General features: G+C 41.2%; 1 protein-coding gene across 2 annotated transcripts in view; it reads left to right on the top strand.

Moving 5' to 3' along the window:
• The window catches only part of KIF13B (kinesin family member 13B), a 123,592-nt gene that overhangs the window by 65,684 nt on the left and 41,858 nt on the right, over positions 1-16,050 (top strand). For both annotated transcript variants that reach the window (XM_054291693.1, XM_054291692.1), the window contains exons 12-22: positions 1,657-1,767; positions 4,794-4,928; positions 6,975-7,105; positions 8,148-8,234; positions 8,865-9,055; positions 9,657-9,867; positions 11,509-11,671; positions 12,663-12,809; positions 13,252-13,401; positions 14,016-14,144; positions 15,564-15,734. In XM_054291693.1, the coding sequence (XP_054147668.1) occupies positions 1,657-1,767; positions 4,794-4,928; positions 6,975-7,105; positions 8,148-8,234; positions 8,865-9,055; positions 9,657-9,867; positions 11,509-11,671; positions 12,663-12,809; positions 13,252-13,401; positions 14,016-14,144; positions 15,564-15,734 (1,626 nt within the window). The remainder of the gene's footprint in view (positions 1-1,656; positions 1,768-4,793; positions 4,929-6,974; positions 7,106-8,147; positions 8,235-8,864; positions 9,056-9,656; positions 9,868-11,508; positions 11,672-12,662; positions 12,810-13,251; positions 13,402-14,015; positions 14,145-15,563; positions 15,735-16,050) is intronic.

The following is a 16,050-nucleotide window of genomic DNA, read 5'->3' as shown; positions in this document are numbered from 1 at the left end:
AAGAAATGGACAAATCAAACTTTGGGAGTATCTGGGCTTCATCATTCTGCCCTGGTAGTGTCCACCCCTTTGCCCTGATGATGTTTTTTTCTGGTATTGTGAATTTTTGTTTGGGAAATTGCCTTGGCTTCACTTCCCTCCCTGGAGTTCACAGAATCATGGAGTGGTTTGGGGTTGGAAGGGACCTTGAAGCTCATCCAGTGCCACCCTCAGGGCAGGGACACCTTCCACCATCCCAGGTTGCTCCAAGCCCTGTCCAGATTGGCCTTGGACACTTCCAGGGGTAGCTACAGCTGCTCTGGGTACCCTGTGTCAAGGCCTCACCACTCTCTTGGGGAACAATTCCTTCCCAGTATCCCATCCAGTCCTCCTCTCTGTCCATGGGAAGCCATTCCCCTTTGTCCCTCCAGACCCTTGTCCAAAATCCTTCTCCCTTTTACCCCATATTTAGGTATTTAAAGCAGAAAAAGCCCACACAGGACACATCAGCTGACAGTTCCTAGACTGTTGTGTCTTGAGGCAAAGGAAACTCCTGTCTTAAAACAGGATTTTCCAATCCTGGCACTTGCTCCTTTTCTTGAAGGAACTGCAGTGTAATGAGGCCACTCTTTGATCTGGGTTCCTGTGAGGAGTTTTGGGTTTGTGGTAAGGAAATGTCTGATGCTGGAGGACGATGCTCCCATTGTTTAATTGGCATTGCATAAATGCCAACCAGCCAAACCCATGTTCCTCATTAGCAGTAATGAAATAATGACATGAGGAAGTCCACAGGCTTTTTGAACAAGGTTTGTAGAGGAGGAAATGCCACTATGGAGATGGAAGTTTATAAGTCATAGAATAGTTGGAGTTGGAAGGGACCTTTTAAAGCTCTTCTAGACCAGCCCCCTGCCATGGTGCTCCAAGCTCCATCCTGCCTGGCCTTGGACACTTCCAGGGATGGGGCGATGCTGATACCTTTTCAGTTTTTGGGGTGTCTGATGGGTGGCTGTAGGAATATCTCCTTAAGGGAGTCTGTGTTTGGAACATGGGCCTTTGAATATTTCACCAGACAAAATTAGAGCTGTGGCAAATTAGCAAGAAAATGGCATTTCAGTGTCCAGAAGCACATTGTGAAGCTTCCTTTGATATTCACTCTGTAAACTGCATGTAGAAATGCAGAGGTGCATAACCAGAAGAGCTGCATTTTTCCTATAGAAAAAATAATACATCAGGCCGTTTAAAAATGAGCAATAAAAATATTTTGGTGGCATGGCAGTGTACTGTGATGTGAGGTGTCATTTTGAGAGTTTGATAGCCAGAGCAGCAGGATCTTTAAAAACAAAACTGGTTTTAATATGAGTCACTTGGAATGTAAAGATAAGATTGGTTTCTGTGTGAGTATCTTTGTGCAAATCTGCCAGTATCATGTAATTGGTTTGTGTTGAAGCACATAAACTCCACGTTAACATCTGTACTTGTAACTAATTAAAGAACTTTTGGGTGCATTCTGCTTTTACGTGCAATGTGTGTTTTTAGGACCCCTTTACTTACTGCTAAGTGTGCCTTGAAAAATGAGTCATGTTGCCTTTATTCATTCCCCCCATCTGTGTGGCTGCAGAGGGTAAAAACACAGAGCACAACAAGCTTTTCTTGTTTCATTTGCTTTTATTCCTGCAGGCTATGAAATCACCAGAATTAAAAGAACGATTGGAGGAATCAGAAAAGTTGATTCAGGAGATGACCGTGACCTGGGAAGAAAAATTACGAAAAACTGAGGAGATAGCTCAGGTTTGCCGCTTTCTTTCCTCCTTCCCTGCCCCCATTTTTTATGAAAAATAGGTTTGTTTTCTTTGTCTGTCAGTTTATAGAGGTTGTCTGAGTCTCTCCCCACATTTATGGGTAAGTAGGTCAAGCTTGCTGCCCTTTTGAAAAGCTTCACTTAATTCCTGTGATAGATGGGTGCCTCCCAGATTACCACTCCAGTGACAATAATAAATTGTCACTGTATGCAAATGGAGAAGTTATTTAACAAAAAAAATAATAAAATAATCCACGGATGAGAGGATTACAGGGGTTTTTATATTCTTCAGGCCGTAAAATTGTTTGTGATGAGGGAGCGTTGAGAGCATTCAGTGCAAGGTTATGGACTGAGTGCCTCAATGCACCAGGCAAAGGGCATTCAGAATGATAAAAAATAGAGCTATCAAGAATCTCTGTATGTTTTAATAGCTCCTAAACTGATATTTAGGGCCTTAGACCATAACTGGAGATGATTACCTTGGAAAAATGATTCAGGTCACCACGGTTGTTGCATGACACTCCTGGTTCTTCCCACACAAATGCTGATGTACATATTTGCAGAGGGGAGCTTTGGAGGGGGAGGACTGTGGGGAGGTGATGAATAGTGTGTAATAAATAAGGGGAGAATGGAGCCTCTGGTACAAAGCCCTCTTGTAGATGTCACAATCAGAATAGACTCTGTTGACTTTGGTTTTAAAGATCCATTGTAAGAAGTGCTGCCTGTGACTATGAGGGCTTCCTGCCTTTCAGTGCAATTCCTCCCTGTGTATAAGGGTGGAAAAAAAATAAAATAAAAAATAATAATAGTTAAAAAATCCTGCTCTTATCCTCCACAATAGTTTCTAGGCTTTGAATGTGTGAGGAGGTTGAAAAACTTAAGTAATGGGTTCAGCTCTTCAGACTAAATATGCCTTGATGTCTGCTTTTCCTCTCTGCCTTTCTGTCTCTAAATTCCCAGCCTGATAGGGATGTTTCAGAGCTGGGAGTTTCATGAGCCTTGAAAAAGGGGTATTTTTTCCAGAGGAGGGATGAGGACAAGTGTTTGTGCAGCACAGACTGTTCCAGGGCTGTCTGGAAGCCACTCTGTCACTCCCCTCCTCACCTGGACAGGGGAGAGAAGGTGTAACAGAAGGTTCCTGGGTCCAGATAAGGACAGGGAGAGATAAATCATCCATTACTGTTATGGGAAAAACAGATTTGAATGAGGAAAATGAGTTAATTTGTTACCAATCAGATCAGAGTAGGGTAATGAGAAATAAAAACTAAATCTTAAGACACCTTCTCCCCTCTTCTCCTTTTTTCCCTGGCTCAGCTTCACTCTTGTTTTTATATTTCCTGCCCCCAGGTGGGACAGGGATATAGGGAATGGGGGCTGTGCTGTGTTCTCCACATGTTGTATTTGCTGCTTTTTCATCTGTCTGTCAAATTGTGTCAGGGTAGACAGGAAGGATGGAGGGGTATTTGTAAATCTTTGAGGAAAGGATGATTCCTAATAGACAGCAAGGACCATCAAAGAGTCATCAATAAGAGTTCAAAGTCTTAAACACTAGTCACGTAAACAGGCTATTTTTCACATTTTCAGTGAAAAATTTCAGCATTTGGTATACTTTTAATGTTTTTTTCAGCGTTTAAGTTAATTAACATTAAGTCTTGAGAAAAAAATTAACAGGAACTGGCTGTTTTTCTCTCAGTTAATCCTATGAGATTCACATTGTGGGCCAAGTTCTCCTTAGGGCAACATGTGCTTTATCTCTGCAGATAATGAGGATTTTTGTGAACTTCAGAGCCTGGCACTGGTGATCGGAAGAGAGATCTTTGACATCACTCTGCAGTTTCTCCTCTGTTCTTTGTTTTCTCTCTCTCTCTCTCACACACACATGACTTTCCCTTACAAGGACATCATGTTGGGTTTGTAAGCCTGTGTGGAGACAGGGAGCAGAAAATCAAGAGCAAGTTGTGCCATTTCTTTGCAATTTTAATCTTGATTAGACCTGGTACAACTGAGCAGGGAATGATCCTGAATATTGTGACATAAGTCAGTTTTTAAATATAAAGCACACTGATAGGTAAAGATAAACATTCCAGGATTATTCTTATATTGTCTAATTTGATTTTTTAAGAAGTCTCAGCAGCACAGGGAAAGCTCTATAGGTCTCTTGTATGTTTTTTTGCCTATTAATTTCACCCTCTCCTGTTTCTGTTTCCCTCAGTAATCCTATGAGGATTCTCTCATATTTATTTCTAATTTTCTTTTTGCTGTTGCAGACAGTGAGTCTCACTTCAGTTTCTCTCTGCTCCTGGGAACAATTCTCAATTTTTCTATCCCAGTGGATTTTTTTTTTTGAGAAAAATCCCTTTCTGTTTCTAAGTCAGAAATGTTTAATGTTCCTCTTTCACTGTTCTGGTCTCACCCAAACCCTTGTTTTTGAGAGATGGACATTTTTTGCACAGTAATGCTTTGTTGGGCATTTCTATGAAGTCTTTTGACAAGAACAAAACACCATCCAAAACGCTGCTATTCTTGTTCAGCAGGAAGTGTTCTTTGCATTACTTAAATAGCAGGTTGCCAGTTTTTTGTCATTTTGATTGCTCTGGAACAAAGGATAGACATGGAGCTTGGCTTGGCAAGGATTTAACTTAACTTCTTGCTTTTTAGCTGGAAAGGGAGAATAAAGGGCTCTAGAGATGGCTTTGTGGTAGCATTTTGCTGTTCCAGTGAGGTCATGGAGATGCTCTGCAGTGCTGCAGGAGGCTGCTCCCAGCTGCTTTCATTTCCCACGGGGAATATAGGAATGTGTGGGACCAAAGCACGGAGCCACAGGAGGAATCACAGATACCCCTGAGCAGAGCTTGGTACAGCTGAACCTTCTGTGCCTCACCTGTTGCAGAAGAAAGAATTTCCTGTTCTAGAAGTATCAATCCATCATTTTTGCCTGGTGGCTCCTGGAGATGGGAATGGATTTCAGAATGTTTGGGCATCAGTCAGCTCAGTTTTGATGGCTGCTCTCTTCCAGGAACGTCAGAAACAGCTGGAAAGCCTTGGCATATCCCTGCAGTCCTCTGGAATAAAAGTTGGGGATAATAAATGCTTCCTGGTTAATTTGAATGCAGATCCTGCTCTCAATGAACTGCTGGTGTACTATTTAAAGGTAAAAATATATCTTTGTATATAAAAGTTTTGTCATGTCAGGCCTCTAATTCATTTGGCAGAGGTGTACTTGGAGAGTTCTATAAAACTGTATATCTAAAAATATTAAGATTTTTATGAGTACAAATTCTTTATTTCAAAAGTAATTCTTTGATGCACGAGAAAAGTTTGGGGATTTGATGGTTTTGTTTGTTTTGGTTTTCTTTGGCATTTTGGTGTTTTTCTAAAAGAAATTTAGACATGTTCTTTTTGAGAAACTGTCTCCCGTTCTGGGATGAGATTTTTTTTTTGGTTGGGGTTTTTTATGCAAACTTTCACAAGCTTTTACTTTTTATATGAAAGGGGGTGTATCAGTAGTCAGCTTCTCTGTGTGTAGTCTAAATTCTGGCTGCTGTCTTCAGTTTATGAAATGCATTTTTAATCCTCTTGGTGCAGCTTGCCAGAAGTGAAAAACAAGTTCTGTTCTGCCTCAGCACTTCTGATGTGCAGTCCCTGCTTCTGATATTAACCATCAAACACATGATGTGACTTTTGGACCCTGTGCTGAAATATTTGGGCAGTTTATTGTGGCTTTTACAAATTGTAGATGGAGGACTCAGGAGGAGAAGCAAGGTACAACCATTTTAAAGTCACATCTTGGAGTGGAAATTCTAAAAATTTTGCAGCAAACATCAGCAGTTTGAGCTTCACATTAAATCATTCTGTTGCCTTTGAAGTGGGGTAGTAACTCTCAAAACAGCCACAAAATCAGCAAGTAAGCTGAAAGATGGTTTTAGTTTAATCAGTCTTAGGAAATATCTGATCCTCTTTTATATCAGCCATTGTGGCTTGTGATATCTCAATAGAAATGAGGGAAACCACTTTTTCCATGTTATATCTGCTAAAAAAAAACACATTAAAAAGGAGAAAAGAGCTGGGGTTTGGGGAGAGGTTGACTCTTTCCCAGACAATTTGCACGTAAAAGTGCAGAGTGTGACTCAGCTGCTAAATCACTGACAGATACTGGAACAGATCCCACTTTGTCCCAGTGGTCAATGGGGACAAGGACAAGAGTGGGGCAAAGCCTTTGGCCCAACAGTGCCAGCAGGAAAAGTCTCAGGTGGTTCTGTGCTCTTTTCCCTTTCTAGGGAAAACTCCTTGAGGTAGATTTTGTCTCCTTCAATTAGTCTTTGTCATTTTTTTAATAACTCAGATTTGTCTTTCTCCTGGGGAATTTTGGTGTAAAAATCCCCGTGCTTTGAAATTATTGTGATAAAATTACTTGCAGGTGTTTTTCCTAAAATCCTGAGATTTAACTCTCTTGTTTCTCAGAATATTTGCCCACTTTCTCTCTAAGCTGTGTGTGCACCAGGTCCTTCAAGTACTGAAGAACAACCTGAACTGACCTGTCTAAACTGTTAGATCTGTTTCTCAAAAATTGCTTGGAGATGCCTAAAAAAGAGTTTTCTGTCCCAAAATGGGAATCTAGCCCTGGCAATGGTGGAGTCCCCATCCCTGGAGGGATTTAAAAGCCTTGTGCAGGTGGCATTTGGGGACATGGGGCAGTGGTGGCCTTGGCAGTGCTGCCGGGTGCTTGAATGTTCTTAAAGTGTTTTTTCCAACCTCAGGAATTTGATTTGTGGGGTGATCCTTCATCTTCCAAATCCCCCTCACCTTGAGTATCCAGGATTTTCCTGAGCTGTTGCTGATCTAGGTGGAACCTCCATAACCACCATGGATCTGCCACTGAGAGCCTTTCTAAATTCCTGTCTGAAATCCTTTATTCCTTTGCCTTCTACAACATTCTGAGGCACTGGACTCCTCCATTAAATCAAAATTCTCTTCATTTTCATGTTTAACTGTTACCTGTAAACTTTCCTGAGTGCTCCCTGCTTATTATTGTAAGACAAAGCATTGATTTTCTTCTCTTTTTCCCTCCAAGGGAAGTATTGAACAGCTGTGAAATTTTGGGACCAGATGATACAACACATCCAGAAGGAAAAAGGGTGAATTAGACCCAGTGAACCTCTGCAATCCATCATTAACATCTGAATTAATTTTTCCCCAGGAGCACACATTAATAGGCTCAGACAACTCTCAGGATATCCAGCTGTGTGGAATGGGAATCCTTCCTGAGCACTGCATCATAGACATCACCCCAGAAGGCCAAGTTATGCTGACCCCTCAGAAAAATACCAGGTGAAGGAATAAAATGCAGCCACAGCTGTTTGATAGTTATCATTTTATCCAGTATTTTATGATTAATTGTGCACAAAGATACTTGAAAAACAAACTTCTCTATCTCCTTCGTAGTAGGAAAAATTCTGCTTTTACATTTTAATTGTCACCTGTTCCTCTGTCAACTCATGTTCCATTCCAGTGGGATTTCTCTCAGGGAGGGTGTTTGTAGCCCAAATTTTTAAAGATGAGATGAGTAAATTGCATGTGCTTTCAGCAAGTAGATACTCACTGATTTGCAGCTGTGTAGACGTAACTCCTATCAAAATTTGAATTAATTTTCTAGGAGATCTGTTGATATGCAAAGAGCTGCTGAAGCATTTGTTGCTTTATTCAATTAAGTAGCTCTACTTGAGAAGCAGCTGGCATATTCAGATTGATCACAAAATGACGTGCAGAGTCAGCATCTCCAATAACTTATTGTTAATACACAAAATTCAAACTTTGCACATTTACCCTGATTTGTGGCTGATCCTGCTTGGAGCAGATTGGACTGGGTGACAACCTGAGATTCCCTTCAAATTTGAGCTATCCCACAATCCTATTTTCAAACTTAATCTGGCTCAGAAATAAAAGTGATTTCTGATTTTTTAATTAGTGTCTTTAAGCTGTTCATGTAGCAAAGGTGTCTATTGCCTTATTCAAATATTTCTATTTTGTGTCTGTATTTCAGAGCAGTGTGCAAGTGGTTTTTTCTAGTGACTTTGTTTTCTCAGGCTGCTCATTTTTAAGCCCTAATTTTACTCCCCAGACACAGCTGTAGTAATATGTGTCTAAATGTACTGAACTTCATGAGCTTAAGAGGTCAAAAATACCTGAATTTGAGGCGTGTATGAAACAGCACTGGGTAGATCAGTGAATTTTCTGGGAATATTTTGCCTGTTTGCAATCCCTAAATCTTTTCTCCTACCTTTACTTGTTGCAGTAATGAAAGTAATACTGGGAGGGGAAAAAGTGAAGCTTCATATAAATATATTTATTTTAGATTTTTGCCTTTTCCCAGGACATTTGTAAATGGCTCTGCTGTCGTATGTCCCATCCAGCTCCACCATGGAGACAGAATCCTGTGGGGAAACAACCACTTCTTCAGGTAACAAAAGTTATTCCAGGAACTGTAAATTGGCAACCACTTTGTTTTGATTTAAAGTACAAGGAAAGATGAGGATTATAAAAGCAATACTGATGCTAGACTGGTTTTTAATGCTAGATGGTATTACTGTGCTCTCTGTCCCCTGTAGTCTCAGCCACATCTGTGACCTTCCTGTATCAGACAGGATCACTGGTAGATGTTTTCTGTTCTAGACTGTGCTTTGAAACCCTCTGAAATACCTCAAAAATCAGTGGATTTGAATGATAATCTAAAATGTCATTGCTTTATTTCATGCTTAAAAGAAGAACCCATGTAAAAAAGTGAGCTATCACTTCGTTATTGCCTCTAAATTATTTGGATGTGGAATGACTAAAAAATGTCATGATTATCTAAACTGTGTTATTGGTAGCATGAGGTACTTAATTATGAGAATGTAGAATGGATTAATTAGTTTACCTTCTGCTCCTGCTTTTGCCCTGAGGAAAATTACACCCACGGGAGATCAATAAAATTTGAAAGGGAAAAAAAATCTTCTGATTTCAAGGCTTTGCTGAATTTTAACAATATTTGAAAGCAACCCTGTGTTTCAGAGCTGAGCCATTTAATTAAAAATTTTCCTCTTATTTAAAGGCTGAATTTGCCCAAGAAGAAAAAGAAGGCAGATCATGAGGAAGAGGAGCGGGACAACTCCATGAAGTGCAGCAACAGTGTGGAGCAGCTGGATATAGATGGAGACAATTCCAGTGAGGTGTCCAGTGAGATTAACTTCAGCTATGAGTATGCCCAGATGGAAGTCACCATGAAGGCTCTTGGTAGTAATGGTAAGGAGCCCCAAAAAATTATTTGGGAATGTTTACAAAATATGAGGATAACCACAGACTTTTTCCTTTATAACTTCCTTTTGGAGAATTTTTCTTGCGAATGACTCATCACAGTCATTTTTGTGCTTGAGGAGGGAAAAATAACCATGGCAGACTGTTTGGTTTGGCAGTTCTTGCTGAGGGGAAAGCCAGAAGTGGAATGCTGGTGGAACTGCAGTCTCAAATCAAAGTGTTTTCACTTGGCTGTTTATTTTTCTTGTGTTATGTCTCACTCAGGCATTAACTGCAGTGATTTCTGTCTCTGAAACCATGTTTTTGAGTTTTTGTGGTCTTATGTAGCTGTCCCAGAATGACATTATCTTGGGAAACAGGAGGACTTTTTTTTTTTTTTTTCAGCTTGGGCTTTCCCTTTTCTTAACTCTCCTAAATCATCTGCCTTGTAAACATTTGTTTTGCTTCAGAATTCAGCAGCACTTTTTAAATACACACTACAACAAAACCAGAGTCTCTTTATTTGATCCATGCGCTCACACCATACATCAAGGATGTTCCTCAGCATGGATTTCACTGCAGTGTTTCTTTATTCTCAAACTCTGCCCAGACCCAATGCAGTCAATCCTGCAAAGCCTGGAGCAGCAGCACGAGGAGGAGAAGAGATCAGCCCTGGAGAGGCAGAGGCTGATGTACGAGCACGAGCTGGAGCAGCTGCGGCGCCGGCTCTCGCCCGAGAAGCAGCATTTCCGCAGCATGGACAGGTTCTCCTTCCACTCCCCCAGTGCCCAGCAGCGCCTCAGGCAGTGGGCAGAGGAGAGGTGGGTACCCTCCTGGGGCCATCAGGGGTGTTCTGTCAAATTTCTGCAGCAAATTTGGTAAAATTTTCATTGCGCTGCAATTGCGGTGGATTTCTGTGAGGACTCGTGTCGGGACTTGGGGAGGACATGGTCAAAATATTTATCTAAAAATCACAGAAGGGACATCAAAGACCATCCAGTTCCACCCCTGCCATGAGGAGGACACTTTCCACTATCCCAGTTTGCTCCAAGCCCCATCCAACCTGGCCTTGAACACCTCCAGAATAACCACACCTAAAATAGTAGAAAATATGAGAAATACTGAGTTCCTGCTTTGTTGTTAAGGAGAGGCTCTATCCTGATCAGCAGCAAATTTAACTAAAGATGAGATGATTGGATGAAATTTTGAGGTGTCTATGAGAGTTTGTTCTTTCATGGGTCATGCATGACTCAGCTGCTGGAGAGTTTTTCCTCTTGACTCAGATCCAGCTGTCTGACCTGGGCAGATTCTGGCAGGCAAATAAAAAAAAGGGAGTAAGAGGATGATACAAATAATTTGAATCCAGATCATTATAAAAACCATTTAATAACCACAGAGGGGTCACTGTCCACTCTGCCTCTTCCTGGGTGATGACACTGGGGTTATTTACTTCAGCCCCTAAATAATCTTTTCCACTACTGCTGTCAAAAAGAGCAGCTGCAGGAGGAGGATGAAGCTCTAAATAAATGAGTGTGGTAAAGACATTGTCATGAAAAATAGAGATAGGAAAGCAACTTTGGAGTGAAAAAATATTTCAGAGAGCCTGACAAGGTGCTAGGTGTGTGCCTGGGATGTTTTGTGGCACCAGATTCCTGGGCTGCGCAGAATTGCCACTTTTTCTCACACTTGGCAGGAAAGCCAGTGAGCAAGTGGCTCATATCTAAATAAACCTTTCTCTGTAACATGGAACATCCACACCTGTGGTGGGAGAACTCTGGAATGAGCCACACAAAAGCTGCCTGTTCAGCAGATGCATGGAGAAGTGTCCAAAGCTGGACACTTTGATGGATGAAAATCCATCCTGATTTTCATATTGCTAAATTCATACAGATGAGGGGGGTTTTCCCAGTTGAAATGTAATTTCATACCCCTGATTTTTGTGTTAAAAATGATAAAATTATTTTGGTGTGAAGGGACTTGAAAGCCCTTTCCAGTCCCACCCCCACTATCCCAGGCTGATCCAAGCCCTGTCCAACCTGGCCTTGGACACTTCCAGAGATCCACGAGCAGCCACGGCTTCTCTGGAAATTCTATTCCAGAGTCTCACCACCCTCCCAGGGAACAATTCCTTCCCAATATCCCATCCATCCCTGCCCTCTGGCAGTGGGAAGCCATTCCCTGTGTCCTGTCCCTCCATCCCTTGTCCCAAGTCCCTCTCCAGCAGTGTCCAGACCTTTGCACAAGGTCTGCTGAAGTCCAGGGCTTGTGAGCATGAGGTTTCTTCTGGGTTTTCTGGAGGGGCTCACCTGTCCAATATTTGTAGCAGCCCCACTTTGGTGTCACCTGTCCCTTCCCTCTTTAATCCTCACCCACAAGCTCTCAGTTGCCTCTTCATCCATTTATTTTGCTTTTCATGAACCTCATGATTTTCCCTGTCTCCCCTTCACATTCCCATTGTTCAGGGAAGAAATGCTGACCCACAGCCTGAGGAAGCTGCGAGAGCAGATTGTTAAAGCAAATCTGTACGTGAGAGAAGCCAATTTTATTGGAGAGGAACTGGACAAGAGGACAGAGTACAAAGTGACCCTCCAGATCCCAGCTTCAAGCCTTAATGCCAACAGCAAGGTACAGTCACCCTTGAATTAAATGGTTGTTTAGTAAGTTTGTCCCTCAGTGTTCAGATCTCTTTTACTCTTACTATAATGATTGAGTTAGTTTTCCACTAATGTGCATTAAATACATCTCTGCTACATCCTTATCTTATTTTATACCATGAAAATCTTACAATGTCCCTTAAAAGATAAATATTTGGGTGCAAGACCTTTCCCCTGGTGTTGAAGTTCCCACTTGCTGCTGTTGCAGAGTGACAAAGTCTCTGCAGGTTGGGTAACATCTGTTGCAAGTGTTTACCATCCCTTTGTGGACATTTGACTTTGCATCATCCCAGTGAACTGTGAAAATTCTGCCATCCCCATTATGGAGGGAAGAACTGGAGCAAAGAGGATTTCATTTGTTCCCAGGCATCTTAGAAATTTTGGAAGGAGGGATCTGAACTCAGATTTGTGTGTCTCAAGCTGGCAACTGAAGCTGGTGTTGTTTCTTGAAGCCAAATCAGTATTTTGGTGATACTCAGATTGTCTTTAGTACAGCAGATGGATTTTATTCCAGGATTATAATTTTTGTCAGTTGTTTTAGAAGTTTTTCTCACAGTCTTCTGGGGAAGACACATCCAGAGACAGAATGATAAAGGGGGTTAAGTGTCTGCACTAGTTGAAAGTTGCAGGCATTGGTAATTTTAGCTGGAGCTCCAGGCCTGCTCTGACTTGAGGGTATTTGTGAAATACTTAAATGTTCCCATTTCTAACACTTATGCAAGGTGAAAATCCATGGAAACCAGTGCCTGTAGCTGTGATTACACTGCCCAGTTAAAGTGAGCACCAATACACTGTGACAGCTGAACTCAGAGCCTGTCACACTTGGATTTGGCTGCTCAAGCCAGAGTAAAAAAAAGAACAGACTTTTCCCAAAGATATTCTCAAGTTTGTGTTAGTTTTAAACTCTTTTTTCACTGTTTTGACAATAATTCCTTCTTGGCATCCCTTTAATTGTTAAACAGAGAGGTGCAATTCTCAGTGAGCCTGCAATCCAGGTGAGGAGGAAAGGGAAAGGCAAACAGATCTGGTCACTGGAAAAGCTGGAAAATCGACTGGTGGATATGAGGGACCTTTATCAGGAGTGGAAAGACTGTGAGGAAGACAATCCAGTAAGTAAAAAGTCCTCCTGTAATTGCATTCCTGTTGCATTTTCAGGAGGATTGTTGGGTGGAGGTGGGGAGGGAATATGCAAAGAGCTGAGTTTCCCTCAGGTTTTGCTTTTCCTAGTCCTGAATTGATGCTCAGCATTTAATTAACCCTTATCTTGTCACTCTGATCCCTGCCTGCATGCATAGTTTGGTGAGGGAATGGAGCACACAGTAGGAGGCTGCAGGTGACACAACAGCAGTTAATGTTCAGGAGTCTGGCAAAGTTAAGGAGGACTTGCTCAGGACAGGCCTTATCCAAAATAAAATTCATTTCCATTCTTGTGATCTAATCTGGCCTCTTGCTTGAGTCCCTTTTTCTTTTACTGGGCTGGTTGTGCCAAACACTTGGAGAAGTGTTTCCTGGGAGGTTTGGATTCCTGACAGACTCTGGATTTGCTTGCAGGTGATGAGAGCTTATTTCAGGAGAGCTGATCCCTTCTACGACGAGCAGGAGAACCACAGCCTTATTGGAGTAGCCAATGTTTTCCTTGAGTGCCTGTTCTATGATGTGAAGCTTCAATATGCTGTTCCAATCATCAATCAGAAGGGAGAGGTTTGTCGTTCTTTAAAATCTAAAATTTAAAATCATTCTTTAATTACAGCCTGTGGATCTCACTACCAGCACAAAGTAGATAATTTCCAGTTTCACGTGCTCAAGTTCTTCCCTAACAGTGTGGAATTGTGTAAATCCCATAATATTTTACTGGAGTTTTCAGACAGTTCTCAATCCCAGCAAGGTGATTGTGAAAGGAGAAAGCTTCCAGAGGGAAATAGCCCAAAATAAGTCCTGAGGATGAGCTATAGCTCCACTGGTTTCACTGCCTGCCATCAAGAAAATAAGTTCTTACATATATTCTGTAAGAACAAATTCAAAGGCAGCAGAGCACACCAGGCAACATTCTCCATGCTCTGCATCAAGTGTGCCCTTTGCAGACCCTCCAGAGACTGGTTTGAAGGTGAAATTGTTCCCTAAGTCACCCCAGTGTCTGATTTCTTTATGGTTTTTGCAACAAAGGCTTTTTGATCCTTGCTCCACAGCATTCTTCACGTGGTGCAACAAATGCAGAGTGCAGAAAGGAATAAAGTGTTGGCTGCTTACAGCCTGGGAGGGGGTGAGCCTGTCACTGTTTTCTGGCACACAAATAACTCTGACTCATGCCCTGCCAGGTTTCAGGCCGTCTCCACGTGGAAGTTGTTCGAGTGAGCGGGGAAATCGATGACAGGCTGGTGGGAGGTGAGGACAGCCCTGACTACTCCAATGAAAATGACATCCCAGAGAGAAAACTTGTCTGCAGGGTGAGTTCCAGGTGTCTCCCAACCTCTGAGCAGCCTTTTCTCTCCCCATCCTGAGTCAGAAAGAAATCCTTGGCTTCTGGACATTGGATGTCTTCTCTTTGTAACCTTATTTTGTTTCTGGAATGGCTGAAGTAACGCAAGATAATTAGTTGGGGGTTGTTCCTTTCATTAATTGCATTAATATGCCAAAGGCTCACCCCAGGAATTTTCTTGGAATCCAGAGAAGGTCTTTGTATTAGGATTGGCACTGCAATATCCAATTCAAGAATATCTTGCAGAATCCAAGCAAGAGATGGGAGATAATCTCCCATCATTCTAGGAATCATTATCAATTAATATTTCTGTTTCTCATGATATTTCGTTCCCTAAATATTAAATATTTTGTAAAATATGTACAGTGTGTTTTAACTGTATGTTAAATATTATAATATATTAATATTTATATATATTATTTATTAATGTAATATTACTATTATAATATTAATACTATAATAACTGTGGGTTAATATGTACTCTGTGTGTTAACAGCTTTTATTACTCTTAATAATAAGAAGAAAATTAGTAGCAAGTATTTACTAGCAGTTCTGTGATAATAAAACTACAAGCTACAGGTAAGAAAAGAAAGGCAAACAACATTAGAGGGTCTGGTCCCCAGCCTTGCTGACTTCTGGACAATATGAACAGTTTGGGAGAAATTGTGCTTCCCCCCCCCCCCCCCCCCCGCTTTGTATCCTGTCCCATAGAGCTCCAGTGCTTACAAGCAGGATGGGGCATTTTGGCAAAAAATTCTCCTGCCTAATCCTGAGGGTCATACTGCAGACGTCCAACTCATTTGGTCTTAATTTGAAAAATGGAGAATAAAAGTTTATTAAAAATATGGTGAATGTGATGGCTTTGTTTAGATCAGAATGAGAATTCACAGCATTTTGTTTCTATTTGGCATTGATTTGATGAGAGAACAGGTTAATTTTGCTTTCTTTGGGGTTCATTTTAGGTTACTTCCAGCATCACAGAATAAGAACAAGTAGTATCTTAAACCCAGGATTTTTGGAGCATAAAGGAGCCACTGGAAAAATGAGATTTTATTGTATTCCTCTTCAGTTGCAATGGGTTTGGTGCATTTCACCAATAAAAATAAGCAGAATGTCCCTTCCAGGAAGTATGAGCCTGGTGACATCTAGTGACTGTCCTCAGCTGCTGCACTCCAGATATTGCCTCCAATGAGTATCAGTGCAGAAATTTTATTTTGCTAAATTGTTTTTGGTTTGCTGTTCTAATTTTTTTATTCATGTTCTTATTTATTTTTTTCTCTTCTTATTTTTTATCCTTTGCAGTGGAAGGTTGTTCTGCCAGGTGATGTTTTTAATTCCATTGCCTGATGAATAAGTGCTTTTCATTTCTTTCTCACCTCCTTTCCAGATTAAAATACTTCAAGCTACAGGTTTGCCACAGCACCTGTCCAACTTTGTGTTCTGCAAATACACATTCTGGGATCAAGTGGAGCCAGTTGTTGTTGCACCTGAGGTGGATCCTTCCCAGTCTTCCATCAGCAAGGAGCCACGGTGCATGGTTGTCTTTGACCACTGCAATGTAATTTCTTTTTCTGTTTTATTCATTAAACTGTAAGGCAGGCAAAAAAAAGCAGGTTTAGTTTGTGTAGCAGTTTTATCTGCATCCTTTCTCACATTTTATTTCATGATGCCCTAATACCATTATTCATTTCATTATGTTGATACGCTAATTTTTTTTTAATAGGAATTCAAATGTCTTCAGAGTCCATTTAAGTTTGATTCTTCTGCAGTGGTCATTTGTACAAAAATCACTGAAGGTGAAGTGGGTTAAAAAAGGAAAATATCAGTTCATCTGAGAAACTGATATTGGAATTTATCCACAGTAAAATTCACTG

This window comes from Melozone crissalis, unplaced genomic scaffold (assembly GCF_028551555.1).
Source record: "Melozone crissalis strain CALT ecotype California unplaced genomic scaffold, PUWL_Pcris_2 ptg000106l_1, whole genome shotgun sequence".
NCBI classification, from domain to species: Eukaryota; Metazoa; Chordata; class Aves; order Passeriformes; family Passerellidae; genus Melozone; species Melozone crissalis.
This window is presented reverse-complemented; position numbering and strand designations above follow the sequence as displayed.